This window comes from Talpa occidentalis, unplaced genomic scaffold, assembly GCF_014898055.3.
Source record: "Talpa occidentalis isolate TD23 unplaced genomic scaffold, MPIMG_talOcc4v2.1 talOcc4.2, whole genome shotgun sequence".
Lineage (NCBI taxonomy): Eukaryota > Metazoa > Chordata > Mammalia > Eulipotyphla > Talpidae > Talpa > Talpa occidentalis.
In genome coordinates, this window is record NW_023602073.1 from 55,448,591 (window position 1) to 55,467,942 (window position 19,352).

Sequence of the window (19,352 nt, forward strand, 5' to 3'; positions counted from 1 at the left end):
TCCCATTTTAGAAATAGAGGAAGGACATCTGGTAGGGAGGAGGAGGGTCAGACCCACCTCTCTCTCCCTAAATGCGTATTTCACCCTCAGTGACATTGGAGAGATAAATAGCTGTGGGGCTAAAAGGCAGCAGCACGGTGAGTCAAAGGTTTGTCTGCAAGAGAAACTCCCTACTCTGGCCCCACCCTACTCCCAACACCTGCCAAGCAAGAGAAAACCAAAACAGCAGAAGTTCTGGCTGGCTTCTTGCCAGTGCTGGAAAGTACCTGCTCTTCCTGGGAATGTGCAAGTTTCACTTTCCTAGAATAGGAACCTTCAAAGATAAGTTCCTCCAGACAGCAGTGATGTGCACCACTTTGGATTTTCAATATTGAATGCACAGGGAAGGTGGAGAATGAGGACAGTGGAGGAAGGAGGTTTGTTTATTTATCCAACAAGCATTTATTTATTGTCTACTATGAACTTAGCCCTACGGCAGGCAGGCGAAGGTATAAAGCTTAATAAGATACTTCGCCTTTCCAGGAGCTCAAGAAAGGGCACTTTCTCTGACTGAGGAGATAAGGGAAAGCTTGCTGGAAGACCTGAACCCTGAGTTAAGACTTGAAGAACTTGGGGTACATCAGGGAGGTGGTGCAGGGACTGGCAAGGACACACCACATGCAAAGGAAGTTTGTGAGGCTAACTGCAACAGGAAAAGGGGAGACAATCAGGTTGGAAAACCTGGAGTGCCCTCAGGGAGCCCTGGGCAGAAAGGGAGGATGAGCAATGGAAGGATTTTACAGAAGTGACAGTAACCTCTGTGCCTTCTAGAAAGAGAAGAGACTTCACAAAGAGTGGCTAGAAATGGTGATCAACTCTGGTGATGAGAAAACCAAAAACTGAGTGAAAGTTAAAACAATGGCACAAGAGAAAACATAATGGACGCAGAGGTACTCAACACTAGAAATGAAAGAATTTTATTTGATCTCATTATGAATTAGAGATTAGGGACACAAGACACAATGTAATTTATTGGTTGAGGTCATGAACTCTGGGGTCAGGCCTGGATTCAAATTCGAAATCCACCACTGTGTGACCTGGAGAGTTATTTAATCTTTTTCAAATTTGGTTTCCTCTCTATAAAATGGTTTTTAGTTTTCAGGATAAGGATTAAATAAGATAATACAAACCTCCTAGATTTGAGGATAACAATGAAGTAAGATAATAGATGAAAAACACATAGTGCCTACTCATTAAGCACTGTAAGTAGTCATTGTTATCAGTGTTTTAACACTGTAAATTAGAGAACCACGAGCTTCCCTTCCACTCAAGTTTCCCAAAAAATATCTGACACCAGTGGGAATGGGGGAGGATACAAAAAAGACAACCTCATGAATATTTATGTCATTTTAGCTATTATGTATCTCAAACAATAGGCTACCCAGGAAAACAGTAACCATGGTTATTAAGATAAAAAAAAAAATCACTTTCACTTTTCTTTTTTTTTTTTTGATATATTTATACAAGAACTGGGGCACTGTCAGAGACGCAGGAGGGTGAGGGAATTCACCAGAGACAGAGCGGGGAGCAGAGCAGGCAGACAGACCAAAGACACTGCTGAGGCGAGCAGCAGGCTAGACAAGAGAGGTCTGCCGTGCCATGTGGGAATCTCCCTGGCCGGCCAGGAATTGAACCATGCTGCAGAGGCTGCGGACAGCTTCACAGGGCAGCGATCAACCCGCTGCGCCACCGGGAAGGCCCACATTTTCACTTTTCTACATGAATGTGTGCTATTTATACATTGTGGAAAAAATATTTTAAAATATATGTACCATACACTACGCAGGGCCAAGAAAAGCACTGTGGGCCCAGGAAACCAAGTATTTGGACACCGGCAGCATTGAGGCCCACCAGGAGGAAATGCACATGGTCCAGACAGCCAACCCAGCTCCAGGAACAACGACCAGGCACAGCCCAGGGAAATTCAAGGCAGGAGCTACCCGGGGTCATGAAGATGCCCCCGTGATGGGCCCAGAGTCCTGGGGCTCCTCCTCCTGTTGCTGCTACTGCTACTGCTGTTGCTGCTGCTGCTGCTGCTGCTGCTGCACCAGTCGGGAATACAGGTCCTGCCCCTCCATGAGCTGAGCTTGCTCCTGCAGCTGCCCCTGTCTCAGCACCAGGATCTGGTCTGCGCTTTGAAGTGTCTGCATCCGGTGGGCAATCACCAGCACCGTTAGGTCCCCACGGGCTTTCCAATCCTGCACCTGGTGGGGGGGGGTCACCGTGCTTAGGAAGAGAGGAACAGGCTGGACACCACAGTCCACTGGGCACCCTCTCTATGGCTTATGGTAAAGACCCCTTTAAACATGAGAAGGCAGGGAAGAGCAGAGGAAGCTCCACACTGCCCTCAGTGCTGTGCAGCCAGATGACGGGCAGGGCAGCCCTGGAGGGAACGCCACCCTGGAAAGCCCACCAAGCACCTACTCTCCATCCCATCCCCCACCCTAAGAAGGCACTGATACTCTTTCCACTGGTGGCTATTCATCCTCCCACTGCCCAGCTCCGCACAGGCTCATCCTTCCAATGTGACCCCTCAGGCGCCTGTCCCCGGCCCTGGCACCCGGTACTCACGGCCTGCTCACACTGCACGTCCAGGGCACTGGTGGCTTCGTCCAGGATGAGGACGCGTGGCTCCCGCACAAGGGCCCGGGCAATGGCCAGTCGTTGTTTCTGCCCCGCGGCCAACAATTTTCCTCTCTCCCCTACATCTGAGGAGACCAGGGAAATAGCCCTCCTCAGAAACAAGGGACCACCACAAAGTCCTGCCCAAGGGCAGGCCGACTCCGAGCTGGTGTCCCCCACACCAGTGAGGAGGTCTGAGGACCTGGAGTAGGGAGGCCAGGCGGCGCCGCCAGGAGGGCTGTGCTGGGGGGGGCTGTGCTGTGTCCTGTGTGCCCCAACACAGACCTGGGCGCACCGGAGGCCCAGGAGGCCGCGTGGTGGGGAAGGCCGGCCAGCGGCAGCTGGGGAAGGGCAAGGGAACGGCCAGCATCGAGTGAAGGGAACTCAACCTCACCCCAAGGGTAAGCTCCAGTTTCTTTTAGACGGGAGGTACCTGTATTTAGGCCGTGCTCCATTTCGTCTATGAACTCATCCGCTCGGGCTGCCCGGGTGGCAGCCAGCACCTTCTCCTCGCTGCAGCGCTTCAGCCCGTAGGCGATGTTGTCGCGCACGGACCCCGAGAACAGCACCGGCTCCTGCCCCACCACGGTCACCTGCACAGGGGCGCAGAGACAGTGTGAAACCCCACCTCACGCCCTCCTCGCCTCCTCCCCCAGACCTCCACCATCCCCGCGCTCTCTCGCAGTTTCTTCTCCATCTCCGACCCACCTGTCGGTGCAGGTAGCCGTGTTCGTACAGGGAGAGGGGCTCCCCATCCAGCAGCACCTGCCCCCCTGTGGGCTGGTACAGATTCTGCAGCAGGGCGGCCACGGTGCTCTTCCCAGACCCGTTGGGCCCCACCAGGGCCGTCACCTCACCAGGTCGCAGGGTGAACGTCAGCCCCTGGAGAAGCCAGGAAAGAGTCAGGAGCCTCCTTCTTCTCCCCTCTCTTTCTAGCAGAGGGGAGAGGCAAACTCCCCGCTGACTATGGTGCCTGAGCAGCAGGGGTGGGGGCCGAGCCTTCACCTCCCAGCGCCCCTCCCCCAGCCCCACCCCCGCAGGCACCTTGAGCACAGGCCGGTCAGGACTATTGGGGTACGCGAAGGTCACTCCCCGGAACTCCACCAGCCCCCGCAGAGTGGGAGGGGCCAGTGTCCCCGAAGGAGGCAGATTGGGCTTTCGGTCCAGGTACCGGAAAACCTTCTCCGCGGCCCCCACGTTGCTCAGCATGTCCCCACATATGTACACCAGGGTCTGGAGAACAAGAGCAGAACAGGCCCGTCCATCAGCGCCACCGGAACCAGATCCCCACGCCCCACACACAGCCTGGCACACCTCACCCCGCCCACCGCCCCTCCTCCTAGAAAGATCCTCTGCTTTCCAATGTGCGGTTTGGCTGGAATTTAAAATCAACACGAATACCCCAGTGTTCCAATTTATAATGTAAGGGGTGAAGACAACCACGATCCCCCCACGCAGCGCTGCCCTGACTTCCAGTCATTGTTTTGTGAACTTGTGCGGGGTTCTGCCTCCCCTGTAAGACAGGGAGCCCCTTCAAAGCAGGCACTCTGGGGCCTCCCCGGTGGCGCAGCGGTTGAGCGCTGGGTTGAGAAGCTGCCCGCGGGCCTCTGCAGCGCCAGTTCGATCCCCGGCTGCTCCCCGGCCACCAGAGGAGGGTCCCACATGGCGCGCAGACCTCTCCTGCCGCCCACTGCTCCCCTTAGCAGTGTACTTCGGTCCTTCTGCCTGCTCTGCTCCCCGCTCTGGCTCTGGTGAATTCTCTCACCCTCCCGCGCTTCTGACTGTACCCAGTGCTTGTATAACCAACCAACCAAAAAAAAAAAAAAAAAAAAAAAAAAAAAAAAAAAGCAGGCACTCTGCAAACATCATCTTTGTAGCCACCAGAGAGCCCAGCACAGCCCTCCACATATAAAAGATGTTTTAAAAATATCTAAGAAAGGTCCTCCCTGGTGCCGCAGGCGGTTGAGTGCAGCACTGTGAAGCTGTCCGCAGCCTCTGCAGTGCGGGTTCGATTCCGGCTGGCCAGGAAGCAACCCACATGGCACAGCAGACCTCTCCTGTTTTGCCCGCTGCTCCCCTCAGCAGTGTATTTCAGTCATTCCTCCTGTTCTATTCCCTACTTTGTCTCTGGTGAATCCTCTCACCCTCCTGTGCATCTGGTCTGTACCCCAGTTCTTTAAAAATCTTTAAAAAAGGGCCTCCCCGGTGGCGCAGCGGTTGAGCGCTGGGTTGCGAAGCTGCCCGCGGCCTCTAAGTCGCCAGTTCGATCCCCGGCTGCTCCCTGGCCACCGGAGGAGGGTCCCACATGGCGCGCAGACCTCTCCTGCCGCCCGCTGCTCCCCTCAGCAGTGTACTTCGGTCCTTCTGCCTGCTCTGCTCCCCGCTCTGGCTCTGGTGAATTCTCTCCCCTCCCGCGCTTCTGACTGTACCCAGTGCATGTATAAACAAACAAACAAACAAACAAATAAATAAAACATGCCTCTATTAAAAAAAAAAATAAAAATATAAAAAATATAAAAATAAATAAATAAAAATCTTTTAAAAATTATAATATCTAAGAAAATGAATCAGGAGAATGACAAATACGGTGTCGCTCACATGAAGAAACAAAACAAAGGAACTGATTAAACCAAAACGACCCTAGAAATATGACTGCAAAATTGAGGCTACTGGGGGGGCAACAGTCTATGGTAAAGGACCATGGGTGCTTGGATGGTGGGGGTGCTGTGGTGACATACATCTGAGGAGGTGTGAGTCTATTCCCCTAAATCATACACAGCATTGTAAACCAATGTTGCCTCAATTGACTTCTAAATGAAATATTTCACTATAAAGCTACTTAAAATGAAGGTCTTCCACAATTTTCCACTTAGCCAGGAAATACTTCCCTCTAAATGTACGAAATCATGTTGGTGTATTCTGTAGAGATTTACACTGATTAATAAATATCTCTGAAACTTGGGGGGGGGGATCAAAATAAATAAATAAATATGTATCTAAGAAAGTCACAAAATAAATCCAAGATGAAGCAACTACTTAATTTTGAAAACTGGTAAATACAAGGAAGGAAATAAATGTTCATTCTATCTTTCCTAATTAAACTGTACTACCAGGTAACCAAACAGCAGATGAGGGGTACATTCCAACTGATCAAGGAAGTAAAGAGGGGAAGGGGGTGACACTTTTGCCCACCCTGATGATCTAATGGGCCTTGGCACCAAGTCTCAGTGCTGATGCTTCTCCTGCAACTGTAGGCAGATACAGGTACACACATACACAGGTACGGGAGAGAGAAGCATAGTACCGTATACTTGCATTACATGTGTGAATAAGACAAGGGGAAATTTCACCACTGATTGTATTTGATTCATTTTAGAAATTATTGTTATGTTTTGGGCTTTATGTTGTTGTTTGTTAAGATTTATTTTTATTTATTTATCCATACAAGAACTGGGGTGTAGGCCAGAGGTGCGGGGAATGAGAGCATTCACCAGAGACAGAGTAGGCAGCAGAACAGATGGATCTGCTGAAATGCACTGCTGAGGGAAATAGCAGGAGAGACAGGAGAGGTCTGCTGTGTGGGTTAGCTCCCTGGCAGGGGATAGAAGTGATGCTGCAGTGGCTGGCGATTGCTTGATAATACTGAGACTTTAACCCCTGCCAGGGAGGACACTTTATGGGTTTTTTTAATGTTTATATTTTAGAGATCCATACTGAAATATTTACATATAACACTATGGCTCGGATCTGCTTCTAAAAAATATGTGTGAGGGAAGTAAGTGGAAATACAGATGAAACAAGGTTGGCCAAGAGCAACTAATTGTCAAAGCAGGTGATAGAGGTTTGTTAGGGCATGTATTTGAAATTCTTCATAACAAAATGAGTTGGGTTTTTTGCTGTTCTGTGTTCTTAAGGAGAACAAAAAAAAGCCCAAGTTTCAGAAGATCAGAAAGAAAGGTGGGGGGGCGGGGAGAGTCAGGGAGAGAGGAGCAGGCATTGCCCGCTGACTCACCTGCACATACTGGCCCACGTTCTCTTGGTAGAGCAGAAAGGAGAGCAGCCCGCCCCGGGAGAGGGACCCACCCAGGATCTGCTGCAGCCCACAGTTCAGCATAAGCACCTGCACACCCAGTTGCAGCATCTGGAAGGGAGAAGACAGGTGAGTATGGGAAAAGGGTCTCTCCCTTTCTTCCCCTTCCTGCCCCTATGACACTGAGCAACAGGAATAGTGTCAGGCTTTCTGCCCCCTCCCTGAGCCTACCCACAAGCCACTCAGGCCCTCACCCTCCTAAAGAGCAAGTAGATGGCCCGTTCCAGGTCTCTGCGCCACCTCAGCTGCCGGCATCGTTCAAGGGCCTCCTTATAGCGGCACACCTCTTGCTCCTCAGCCCCAAAGCTGCGCACAGTCGGCAGCCCTCCAACGGCCTCACGCACCACCTGCCCTGCCTTGGCCACTGCATCCTGGATCTCCAGAAGCACCGCCTAGAAAGCACAGCAGAGATGGAAGAGTTTGACTGGTCAGAGGCAGCAGAACCCCATGTCACATTCCAGTGGTTGTGGTGCTCCCGCAATTTCCCTAAACAATACCAAACTGTCCTCTTTCCCTCTTCCTTACATTGCTTTCCAGAAGGACTAATGAGTGTAAAGGAGGCTGGGAACAAAATATGGCACAGCTCTCCGTGCATTTGCTTAAACCTTCATTTGAGGGAATTCACACCACTCCTGCTATCTGAATGAAAAAAATAAGTGTTTTCCAGAAGCCACAGCTAGTTACAGAAGATGGAGATAGTCTTCAACATGAATCAAAGATGTAAACAAGAAAGCTAAAACCTTCAAACCCCCAGAAGAAAACACACAAAGATGTTTCTGACGCTAATTTGGTAATGATTTCTGAGCTTTCTGACACTCATTTTGGTAATGACTTCTTAGATATAACACCAAAAGGAAAAGCTACCAAAAATGAAATTGGACTTGCCAAAATTAAAAAATTTTGTGTATCAAAGGTGTATCAACAGAGTGAAAAACGAAATCCACAAAATGGGAGAAAATATTTGCAAACCATACATCTGATGAAGTATTAATATCAAGAATTCAAGAATATATAAAGAACTCCTACAACCCAACAATTAAAAAGCAATGTAATTTAAAATTGAGCCAGGACTTGAATGTGTTTCTCCCAAAAAAAAAAAAAAAAGATGAAAAAAGGCCAATAAGCACACGAAAAGAAGCCCAGTATTACACAGCATCAGGGAAATGTAAATCAAAACCATGATGATATAGTACCTCACAACCATTATGTCTGTAATGTAAAACACACAGAAAAAATGACAAGTTTTGAAGAAGGGTATGGAGAAAGTGAAGTGAGTGTGTATTGCTGGTGGGAATGTAAAATGGTGTCACCACTGTGGAAAACAATATGGGGACTCAAAAAACTTTAAATTACCATATGAATTCTACTTCTGGGTATAGACCCAAAACTATGAAAGAAAAAAAATCAAGCAGATATCCATGTACTCATGTTCATAGCAACATTAGTTACAACAGTCAAGTGTTCACCTACAGATGAATGGTTAAATGAGGTCTATGTATCGATGGAATAGTATTCAGCCCTAAAAAAGAAACATCTGACCCATAGATGAATCTTGAAGACGGTATGCTAAGTGAAACAAGCCAGTCACAAAAGGGCAGACACTATAAGAGGAACCTGGAAGAGGTGAATTCATAGAGACAGAAAGTATGGGGAGACTGCAGGCCTGAGGGAGGAGGAAATGGAGACTCAGTATTTAACTAGCCGGGGGCTCAGTTTGGAAAGTTCTGAAGTGAACTGTGGTGGTGGCAGCACAACACCATGAACATTCTTACCACCAGTGAACGGCACTTAAACATGGTTAAAAAGGTAAGCTTTATATAAATATAATTATATAAATATAAATTAATTTTTTTAAATAATTTTTTTAAAAATTAAAAGAAGGTGGAGCTGACATTCTGACTCAGGATTCCTGTCAGTTTACCTCCTCTCCTACACACCATTCATACTCCTTCCGTTGATGATAAAGGGGATCAGTCTTTACCTAAACTCCTCTAAGATGACTTTCCTAATCATTTGTGGAGAAAGTATGTGTGGAATCTTTACAGAAAAATCTGCTTGCATTCCATTCTCTCTCTCTCTCTCTCTCTCTCTCTCTCTCTCTCTCTCTCTCTCTCTCTCTCTTTTTCACACACACACACACACACACACACAGAGGCATGGGGGGTGGGGATCTTGGTCAGAACTGCTGCTCCATAAGAACTGAAAAGAGAAGACCCCTAGAGGAGCTTGATTCTTCCAGGGACTCCCCGCCATCCACACATACCTGGTGGCGGAGGTTGTACACCTTTTCGGCCGCAATGGTGAGAGGCACGTCCAGCAGAGACAGAAGGGTGAGACGGGGGGACAAGCTGAGCATGAAGCTGTACAGCCCCACCACTTTGACCAGGCTCCGCAAGAACACGTTGGCATTCAGGGGAAGCCAGCGGCTCATCAGGGTGGTGTCCGAGTTCATCCTGGAATTCAGCTCCCCTGGGGAGGACAGAACAGGTGAGGAAGCCCTGCAATGCCAAAGCCCCAGAAACTCTTCCCTGACCTTCCCCTCTGACACAGCGTCCTCCTCCAGGTGCCTCCCTCCTCCAAGTGCCAGCCTCACCTGCGGAGAGAGCCAGGGGGTGCCTCACTGCCCTGCCCCTCCGAGAGAAAGTCAGCACAAGCAGGCACCAGGGGGGCAGAGGTTGTGTGCAGGTGAGGGGAACAGAAAAGAATGTCCAGGGACCCCCAGATTTGGACTCCACCCCACCTGTCTTCGTCTCCTGGAAGAACCCGAGGTCCTGGCGTAGAAGGGAGGAGAAAAGCTGCTCCCGGATCCGCAGGTTGATGTTGGACATGGTGTAGAGGAAGGAGCCTCCACGGCACCCAGCACACAGCGAGCTGCAGGGCGGGGGATACAAGATACAACAGGTGAGTGGAGGAGAAACATGCAGTGAAGGAAGGAACGAGTAAGTTCAGAGGAGAGAAGACATGGGATGAAATAAATGCACAGTTGGAGAACTACGGGGGGGGGGGGCGGAAAGAACAAATAAGATGGAGGGAGACAAGCGGGGCAGGACTAAACCAAGGACTGGTGAGCTAGTGTGTCTTGGGGACAAGATCACAACATGCAAATCCAGGGGTGTTGATGGGGTTCACTCTGTGGGAGGTCCAGGAGAAGACAAACAGAAGTGAGAAGGTGTGGCTTCCGACCTGACCTGACCTGCTTTCCCACTAGGTCCCCCTCTGCCTCAGTGTCTTTCCTCCCTGTCCCCAATGTGCCTCTTCCCGGTCCCAGATACTGCGTGGCAGGGACCGCAGTCATGAACCCCCTACCCTCACGTTCTCCGGAGCCCCAGTTTCGCTGCCCTCCCTTCTCTCTCCTCTCTAGAGTTCAAAAATTCTTCTTACACCAACCAAACTTATTATAAGACAAGGAAACATAAAGCAGGAAAGCAGATATTTTACAAAATATGGATTCCTAATACAGATTTAATTCCTGTGGTGAGGAGGCTGTTGGGACAGCTGGACATGAAATGATGAGGGTTTGGACGTGAGCACAGTGAGGATGGAGACAAAGGAGCTGCAGCTGAAACACTCTGAAAGTAGATATGACAGGGCAAGAACATGACAGAGGCACCAGGGATGCTGCCGCCTGGAGCCTGGGATAACATGGTTCATGAGTGCGAACAAGAAGAGAAGACATGGGCCTCTCCCGTTGAGCACAGCGCTGTGAAGCTGTCCGCAGCCCCTGCAGCACGGTTCAATTCCCAGCCGGCCAGGGAGATTCCCACATGGCACAGCAGACCTCTCCTGTCTCGCCCGCTGCTCCCCTCAGCAGTGTATTTCATCAGTCTGCCTGTTCTGTTCCCTACTCTGTCTCTGGTGAATCCTCTAACCTCCCCTCACCTCTGGCCTGTATCCCAGCTCTTGTATAAATAAATAAATAATTTTAAAAAGAAGAAGAAGACAGGGAGGAGCATGTGGTTTTGCAATCCTGGGCATGTGGAGTGTGAGATGAGAGAGGCTGTCGATGGGCAAGGGAGGAGGCAAAAGGTTACAAGACTGCTGCTGGCACAGGGTTCATCTACAGAGAGGGGCGAGTTAGCACAGGGTGGGGATGTTCTTAAAGTCTCAAGAACTGATTTGTGAGGAAAGTTATTATTTAAGGGTCCAGAGTATGTAGAGAGGATTGACAAGAAGAGAGACTAAAAGCTCACTCCAGGAAGAGATCAATAATGGTTTATTCAAATGACAAATACTGCAGAAAAGTAAAGAGAACTGAGAACTGATTTTTTGAAAGCCATGGACTCATCAATAAATGTTCCTTTGGGTGACTGATGGCAGCCAAGAACTGCAAGTATAGAATGAAGGTGTAAGGAAGAAGTGGTTTGGGGCATTCTAAATGAAGTCTGACCATAATAAAGGTGTATTATGGGGAGGGGGTATCACTGGAAGGAGAGTGTGGTATGGGTATAAGCTTGGGAGTGAGCACCTCCTTAAATTTTGCACCCAACGTGCACCCCATTCCAGTCCTGGCAAATAAGAGAAAAAGAATGAATATGCTTGAAAAAAAATATGATAAGCTTCGGAGTAAGATCTTCATCCACTGACAAGATGAGTTAGTAAGAAGGGTCAGGAGGGAGAAACAGGCCCAACCTGACTTGGGAAACCAAGCTGGGTGGGAGGTAAGAGACCGGAAAGAGAAATTTGGTTTCAAGAAGAGGGCATGTCCAGTGTAGGGTAAATGGTTTTCAGGCTTTTCTGCCCTCCCACCATTAGGATGGCCCAGCCTGATGGGGAACCCGCAGTTGTTACATTGTTGTAAGCTGTCTTACTGACTTCTGTGGGCCATGGGAGGAGTATTGAGATAGTCACCAAGAGAAGCAGAAGCAGGAAGAGGCAGGAGAGAGAAGGGGAGACAGAAGTCCAGAGTGACCACTTGCTGGGGGCCTGGAGGCCTTCCGGCCTCCTGGTCCCCTGGCACCCCTGTATGCTGTGTACCTGGTTGCTGCAATGCATGTAAAGCTCAATAAAAGCCTGAGAAAGCCACCGAGAGCTCCAGGACTCCTCCTTTACCTGGTCTGCACAGATCATAGAAACCTGCTCAATGGCCATCCTGGCACTACATTGAGAGATAGCAAAGAGACTTTCCCCGTGACACCCAAGCCCCCTCTCTTACATCTGCTCATGCTTCCATCTACAGTAATAGAATGTAAATTTTGCAGATGTTGGATAAATATGGTGAAATGAGGAATGAATGAAATACTGTGAAAATAGAATGAGTAACTAAATCCATGCATATTTAAGTCTAAGTATTGGGTGCTTTGTGCACAAAAGGGTCTGAAAATGGAGGTAGGAAAGTGCGGGTCCTTGGAAAGGGGGCCAGCAAAGGACCCAATGGCCCATCACCTACCTCCCAAAGGAGAAGACACACATGAAAAAGATGGCACTGGCAAAAGCATGAGGGTCAAAGTCACCTCCCAGGATGTCAATCACTCGACCAGAATAGTGTGGGATTAATGTCTCACCTGAAAGAGGCGGGAGAATACAGTTGAAGGCACCGCAAGGGGTCTTTGCCCACCTTCCAGTCTCAATGCCTCTCTTGACTCACCCAGCACCGCAAGAACAAGGAAGATGAAGGCGGCGATGAGGAAAGGCAGGTCTGGCCTGGAGAGCTTCAGCAACCTCCACATCAAGGCTTTGTTGTTCTCCTGGCCCTGGTCTCCCGTCTGGGCTGCGGGACGGCTCAGCACAGCCCACACGGCCCAGCCTAGCCCCGCAGCCCCGTACCCCAGCAGCAGCCAGCTCCAAGAGGCGGAGGCCACTCTGGCGGGGGGCGCACTCAAGGCCCCAGGGACCAGCGCCCTCAGGGAGAGAAACAGAGGCGTCGCCAGGCACAGGGGGGGCAGCAGAGCCCCCAGGCATCCCAGCAGCCCTCCCAGCGTCAGCAGCCACCACAGCCCTCCGAGTCGCAGCGCCCCCTCCAGCCACAGGCCTGGAAGGCCCCGGGGCAGCAGAGACCCCAGAGACCCCTGGAGCAGCCAGAGTAAGGCCAGATCGGCCAGCAGCAGGGAGGCCCAGGGTGTCAGGTCCGGGAGCCGCATGGCGTTACCTGGGGGTGGAAAGTGAGGTATTGGCGAGGCGGAGCCCCAGGCCCTGTCCCCAACTTCGCCACCCTAATTCCACCCATCCATTCCGCGGGTTCTCGTTGTATCCCATCCTGCCCAGAAAGATACCCTGGGGGCCCGTGCGCCTCAGCACCTCCCTCCTACAGCGGAAGGCATGCTGCGGCAGGGGCGCCGGGGAGTCCGGCCGCGGGTCCCCCGTCCTTTTTTTTTTTTTTTTAATTTTTTTTTAAAGATTTATTTATTTATACAAGCACTGGGTGTAGTCAGAAGCGCGGGAGGGTGAGAGAATTCACCAGAGCCAGAGCAGAGCAGAGCAGGCAGAAGGACCGAAGTACACTGCTGAGGGGAGCAGCGGGCGGCAGGAGAGGTCTGCGCACCATGTGGGACCCTCCTCCGGTGGCCGGGGAGCAGCCGGGGATCGAACCGGCGCCGCAGAGGCTGCGGGCAGCTTCGCAACCCAGCGCTCACCTGCTGCACCACCGGGGAGGCCCTCCCCCGTCCTTTTTAACCCTTGCTCCCGCTGCCGGCGAGCTCCCAGGGGCCCGGCGCCGCCTGCCCGGCTCCCTGGCCCCCCACGGCCCCTTGTGACCCGGCGCGGGGGCACGGCGTGGGCAGGGGAGAGCCGCAGCCCGCTGGAAGGTGGGCAAAGACCCCCGGCCCGGCGGCTCCAGCTGCGTCCTCCCGCCTCGCCCAGGTGCGACGTGAGCCACTCACCGGCCGTGGCTCCGGGTCCTCCGGCTAAAGGCTGAGGGCGAAGCGCTGGAAGCGCCCGCGCCGCCTCGGCTCCACTTCCCCTGCCCAGGCTTTCGCTTTCGCTTCCCGGCAACGCCTGATTCCAGGCGCGGCCAGAAGGGGGAGCGCGACACCCGCAGACGCAGAAACCGATCCCAGCTCCTGGGGCCCGAGCCAGGCCCCCTGTGAGTCACTACTAGCCTTTGGCAACACTTACTCTGTAATAGGAAACGACTGCGATTTAGAAAAATGCTAAAGTTCTTTCATAAGCTGGGATGCGTTGTAATCGAAGAAACAGTGAACTTTCTTTTTTTAAAAAAAAGATTGATCGATTTATTTATACAAGAACTGGAGTACAGGCCACAGGCGCGGAAGGGTGAGAGGATTCACCAGAGACAGAGTGGGGAACAGAACAGGCAGACTGACAAAATACACTGCTGAGGGGAGCAGCGGGCTAGACAGGAGAGGTCAGCCACGCCATGTGGGTATCTCCCTGGCCGCCGGGAATCGAACTCGTGCTACAGAGGCAGCAAACTACTTCACAGCGCAGCACCACCAGGGAGGCCTAGAAGTGAATTTTCTTATCTCGGACTCTGAACCTGTTTTTAGAAAACTGTCTGCCCTCTTCCCCCATTTGCAGGGTCTTGGGGTAAAAACAGCCCCATTCTGAGCAAAAAACACAAAGCACCTCTCCTAAATAGAAATCTCTAGCATCTCTCACCTAAGTAGGTTTCTACATAGAGTTTTGTGCCTGAGAAGGCCCTGACCCTTTACCTTCCTGGTCCTTCTCCACACCACACTCTGGGCAGAGCTCACCTTCAGATGCCTCAAAAGTTATGCTCCAATATATGTTGGGAGGCCTTCAACATCAGAGGGAAGTGGACTTTGTTTCTTGGTCTATTTTATCATTAATGAGAACAGTATATAAGTTTCTATAGGTCCCACCCTACCGACAGCCTATCCCTGAAACTTGAACATTTGTTTATTCCAAAAATATTTCTGCAGGTTGAAACTATCCCCCATACTCAAAACATCCCCGAAGGAAGGACCACTTGAGTTCCAAACCATTCCTGAATGCTATTGGTGTGATTACCAATAAGTTATTTCAACTTTAAATATAGTTGAGGGTGGGATGTGGAGTTTGAAGTAGGGGATTCCTAAAGTTTCCCCAACCCTGTCCATCCTGGGATTTTAAAGATCTCTTCCTACTTTCAAACTTAACCTCTCCTTAACTGAACTTAACTCTCCTCTGAGAGGTGATCACCCATGCTCTTTCCTGTCCCAACACCCTTCAGAAAATCTCACTATGTCCATCTCACTTTCTAAGATGGTTACTTTTTCCGCCCTCACCTCCCTTACGAGAGTTTTCCTTATCACCTATCTCTTCGGTCATGACCCTGTCATCTTCTGTTGAGCATGCCACAGGGTAAAACTGAACCTCTAATATCTATCTTGCACTCAATATCCAATCTGTCCTGAATGTTATTCAAGGTAAATGGTCCTGTGTTTATAATTACCACACACATATGTGTTGGAAGCTTTTTCATCCAACTGTACAAACTGAAAAGCTATTGTTCTAAAGCAGGTGCCCTACTTTCCAACACCCAAACCATTACCAATGAACCACGGAGCAGTCTCCAGCTCATATCCCCACAGGAAGGACCCCAATATTAAACTGCAATAATAAACAAGCAACCACGGTCAGTCTTCCTGAGATCCTGGAGAGATGAGTGTGGAAAGGAAACCCAGAGAAATAGTCAGTAAGGCCCTGTTTCTTAGTGAGGATTTTGAGTCTTCTCAAGAAAACCTTCTCTATTTCCTGCCCCCTCCCCAACAACCACATTCCAAGTCCACTAAGCCACAACAGAGACATTTATAACCGTTTTTCCTTTATTATGCTTTGTGGCGCCCCAGAAAGTGCAGGGAGGTCTTTCTGGAAATAGAGAACACACAAAAGTATAAACTCCTCCCAGCATCTCTGGCAGCTGGTCCTCCATTTCTGGGCTCAGGCGAGGCCCCTCCTCTCCTGGGGCATAAGCTGGCCCAGGTCCCTGAGTAGACCAGCTTTCCCCGCGTAGGCTACTGGCAGCCACCACCACTACTGAAGGGCTTCCCGGTACTGGTCCATAAGGTCGTTGACATCTGTGCTTTCCACCTTCACCCAGCCATCTTCCTTCATGTGGTACACTACAGGCAAAGGAGAAAGGACATGGAGTAGCCATTGTCTTCACACTCTGAATGCCCCTCTTCTGATTCTGAAACATCCCTCACACACACACTCTGCCTCCCTGAGTCTCCCAACCACAAAACCATTGCCTACCCCCGGGAAGTGTTCGTTCTTACTATTGACAACGCCTCCAGAATAGCTGTCTCGGTGGGTGGCGTGAACAATAGCCCTGCGGCCCAAGTCATAGGCCTCTTTGGGGCTGAGATCCTGCCGATAGCCACTGTCCATGACCCCGTAGGCAAACTGCCGGCCACTGCCCGTGGAGAACATACTTCCTGAGAGCCGGGTCCCATTTTCATCTACATAGTAGAGTCCAGGGCCCTGTGGAGGAGAGAAGGTTCCAGGTTGGAACAGAGAGGGCATCGTTAGTAACACACAGGCTTAAGTGTGAGGCATGAAAAGTGGACAAAAAAATAAGAATTACCACAGGAACATCTGGACTAGGACAACACTGTAGTAGCACTATAGAACTTTAGGAATAAAAAGGAAAAACAAACTTGGAATCAGCCTTTTTAAAAGAGACAAGCTTGTGTAACACATATAGTGCTCCACCTCTGAACCAAGAGCCAGCCTGTGGGTCTGCAGAACATTCTACAGCCCAGCATTCTCTATGCCATGATCTTGTAAGGGAGGAGGTGAGAGTATACAATGGGGAAACAGATCTCATACAGGGTTGGGGACATGGAGCGCACCCACCTTCTTGTCCCAGCCACAGATCATACTGCCCATGCAGAGGCCCATGCCCCGGTACTGACACATCATGTTGGAAAGCAGTTTGGAGGCTGCTGACACTGAGATCCGCTCCCCATTTCGCAGGTAGTACAGCCTGGTGAGGATAGGGTTAGGGGAGAAAGAGCTCAGTGGTGGCAGGAAAAGGTTAGGTCTCTGACAGACCCACTTGATGGAAGGAAATGATTGACGAGCACACTGAAAAAGAATGGTTTTATCGGATCTAATCATCAGGAAGGGATTTGGGATTTAAATATCTAAACCACATAAAGAAATCTTAGTAAATGATACTCTCCCACCAAGACTGATGGTGTCAGTGCTAAATAATTGACAGGTGCACAGAAAGATTTGAAAGAATGCTTTTTTCATCACCAAAACATTGGCACTAAGGTGCCGCATTAGCATGGGATGTGGCGAGTGTGTGTGTGATTTGAAAGACCCAGGATGGAAGATGGGATGGACCAGCAGATTTAGAAGGGAGATGAGAGTCCTGGCCTACCTGCACTCCTTGGCCAACAGCCGCTCCCAGTACTGACAGTCTGCCGCAGAGCCAGACATGGTGCCAAGCAGGTAAGGGTTAATCTCAATCACCTTGTTCACCCTTGTGTCAGCTGGAAGAAGATGGAGTTTTGAGAGAGAAGGAATGACCACACAGCCCTCCCTGGGTGTCCTAAATCAATGTCCATGTGCACTTTGCTGCACCAGGTTCTACTATGGGACACACACACATACACACTCACCAATGTAATTCCCAGCCGTGGCCCGGGAATCCACGGCCACAATCACTCCATGCTGGAACTTGAAGGCCAGCGTGGTGGTACCATGAACCATCTCATTCCGCGCGTCCCATTCTCCATTCCTGGCCAGGGTCTGGAAGAATTCGGTGGGCTAATGAGAGAGAAGAGGCAAAAGAAGGGACCATGAAACCTTCTGCAGGAGGCTCCAGAACAGGGACTTAGAGAGTGTGGAGTGAGGAGCTCACAGAAATTCTCCAGCCATCAACAATGGAACAGTTTATAACCAACCTCTATGAGGAAGTGACATGAGAGAAAGAAAAGAAGAGGTAATCTGCAGGAACCTTTTCCATTTTCCAAGGAATAGAAAAGAGAGGAAATAATTGCCTTAGCTAACATTTTAAGGATTCATTCCCATTCGTAGAATGGAATTAACCCTCAGAAAGCATGTTTATTAGTAGTATCCCCATTTTGCAGAACAGAGGTTGAGACCTGCATGGAGCCACTTGTCCCAGGACACACAGTAGTGAGTGGCTGCCGCCAGGCTTACAGCCAACGCTCATAGGTTTTCCAGAACACTCCACTGTCCCCGTCTTATGAGGGCCTCGTGAGAAACGCTTGGTGAAATGTATGTGATGAAAAAATGCAGCGAAGGTTCTTGTTTCCCCATGGGAACCCTCGCCTCTCCTCTACCTTTTGGCCCTACTCTCATTTGCTCAGGTCGGGCAGTCAGCCCGGATCCCCACGTGGCCGCCTCCCGGGTTGAGGCCACTTGCTCTCCAGCTACAGCAAAGTCCCTCCTGCGGTCCAGGGCTTCGGGAAGCTCCGCGTGGCCACTCCGTTCCCCAGCGCCCTCTTCCGCACCTTCCCTTTCATCCCTGACCTGCATTCCTCGGGGGAGGGCGAGCTCTGGAGATCGCATGGAGAAAGTGTAGTGTCCAGGGTCCGAGCGAAGCCCGCTTCCCGCGTCGGGGAATGCCCAGTCGTCCCCTCGCCCTCGGGGGGCTCCGCACATCTCCAGCAGCGCCATGATCCGCAAGCACCCGAGGATCCGTCTGTCTCCGAGGAGGAAGTGAAAGCGAAAGCCTGCAGCCTTAAGGGGAGGGAACCAGAATTTTTTTCCACATCCCCCTGCCCTTTACAGGACGGATCTGGGGCCGGCAATATCAAATTGGGGACCGGCTTCTCTGCTCCGCCTTTATGAAGATTGGGGAAACAGCGGGGATAAATGGTCAGAAGAAAGGAAGAAAGAGAGAGAATGGGCTTCGAGAGCCTCTTGGCTGTGAGGTTGCAACGGGAGACACCAGCTTGCCGGGGCATCCTCTGCGCGCGAGCAGATACCGAGGGTGGGGTGGCCCCAACCAGAAAGCTGGAAGTCTGCAAGAAGCGGGGTTCAGTTTCGTGTCGGGGGGATGGCATGAGATTGGCATCGTTTCATAAAAGCCGGGGAGGAATAGGAGTTCGTGGGGTCATTGAGTCTAGAGCACCTGTCTTGGGGCAACTGGCCACAGGCCCGCGCGCGGCATGTGGAGGAAAGGGACTCCGAGGAGAGGGCGCGGCGTCTGCACAGTGAGGAGGTGCCCCTCACAGGCCCCGCCCTTCCACCCTTAGCCGCCCGCCGGAACCGTCCCGTCGGCCCCGCACCTCCCGGAGTAATGGCCTCACCGGGCGTCAGGGTCGGCTAAACCCAGCCGGTCCTCGCAACCTGCGCTGGCCTAATCTGCCCAGCAACTGTGAGCGTCACAGGATGGGCGCCCAACCAGCGCCCAGCCCGCCCGCCCCGCCCCGCCCCACCCGCCCCCCCAACCCCGCCGGGACGCTCTCGCGGGCGCCTCTACAGAGGGGCTGAACCTGCGGGAGAGGACGCGGGTGATGAGGTGGGGAGTGTGAGCTCCTCGGCGGGGCGCTCCCACTTCCCCTGGCGACCTGCGCCCTCCAACTCCCACCTCAGATTAGGCCAAGGCTCAGAGCGGCAGCCGCTGGTGCCCCGAGGGCCCTGCAGCCCCTTCCAACCCATCTTTGGCGGGGAGTGGGGAAGCGAGGGGATAACTATAGGAAACAGAAAAATTAAGGAAGAA

General features: G+C 51.3%; 2 protein-coding genes across 2 annotated transcripts; both read right to left on the bottom strand.

The window, feature by feature from the left end:
• Positions 1–689: 689 nt before the first annotated feature.
• Positions 690–13,685, bottom strand: TAP2 (transporter 2, ATP binding cassette subfamily B member). The gene is made up of 12 exons (XM_037518696.2): positions 13,567–13,685; positions 12,336–12,836; positions 12,138–12,252; positions 9,492–9,622; positions 9,015–9,220; positions 6,946–7,143; positions 6,674–6,802; positions 3,706–3,894; positions 3,370–3,543; positions 3,095–3,254; positions 2,611–2,747; positions 690–2,243 (listed from the first exon to the last, which is right to left on the bottom strand). Exons 2-12 carry the CDS (start codon positions 12,826–12,828, stop codon positions 2,049–2,051), a joined length of 2,127 nt encoding a protein of 708 aa, XP_037374593.1. The 5' UTR covers positions 12,829–12,836; positions 13,567–13,685; the 3' UTR covers positions 690–2,048.
• A 1,777-nt stretch (positions 13,686–15,462) lies between these two features.
• Positions 15,463–18,377, bottom strand: PSMB8 (proteasome 20S subunit beta 8). Its single transcript, XM_037520863.2, has 6 exons — positions 18,158–18,377; positions 17,281–17,428; positions 17,040–17,151; positions 16,508–16,637; positions 15,928–16,132; positions 15,463–15,771 (listed from the first exon to the last, which is right to left on the bottom strand). Exons 1-6 carry the CDS (start codon positions 18,302–18,304, stop codon positions 15,683–15,685), a joined length of 831 nt encoding a protein of 276 aa, XP_037376760.1. The 5' UTR covers positions 18,305–18,377; the 3' UTR covers positions 15,463–15,682.
• Positions 18,378–19,352: the final 975 nt, after the last annotated feature.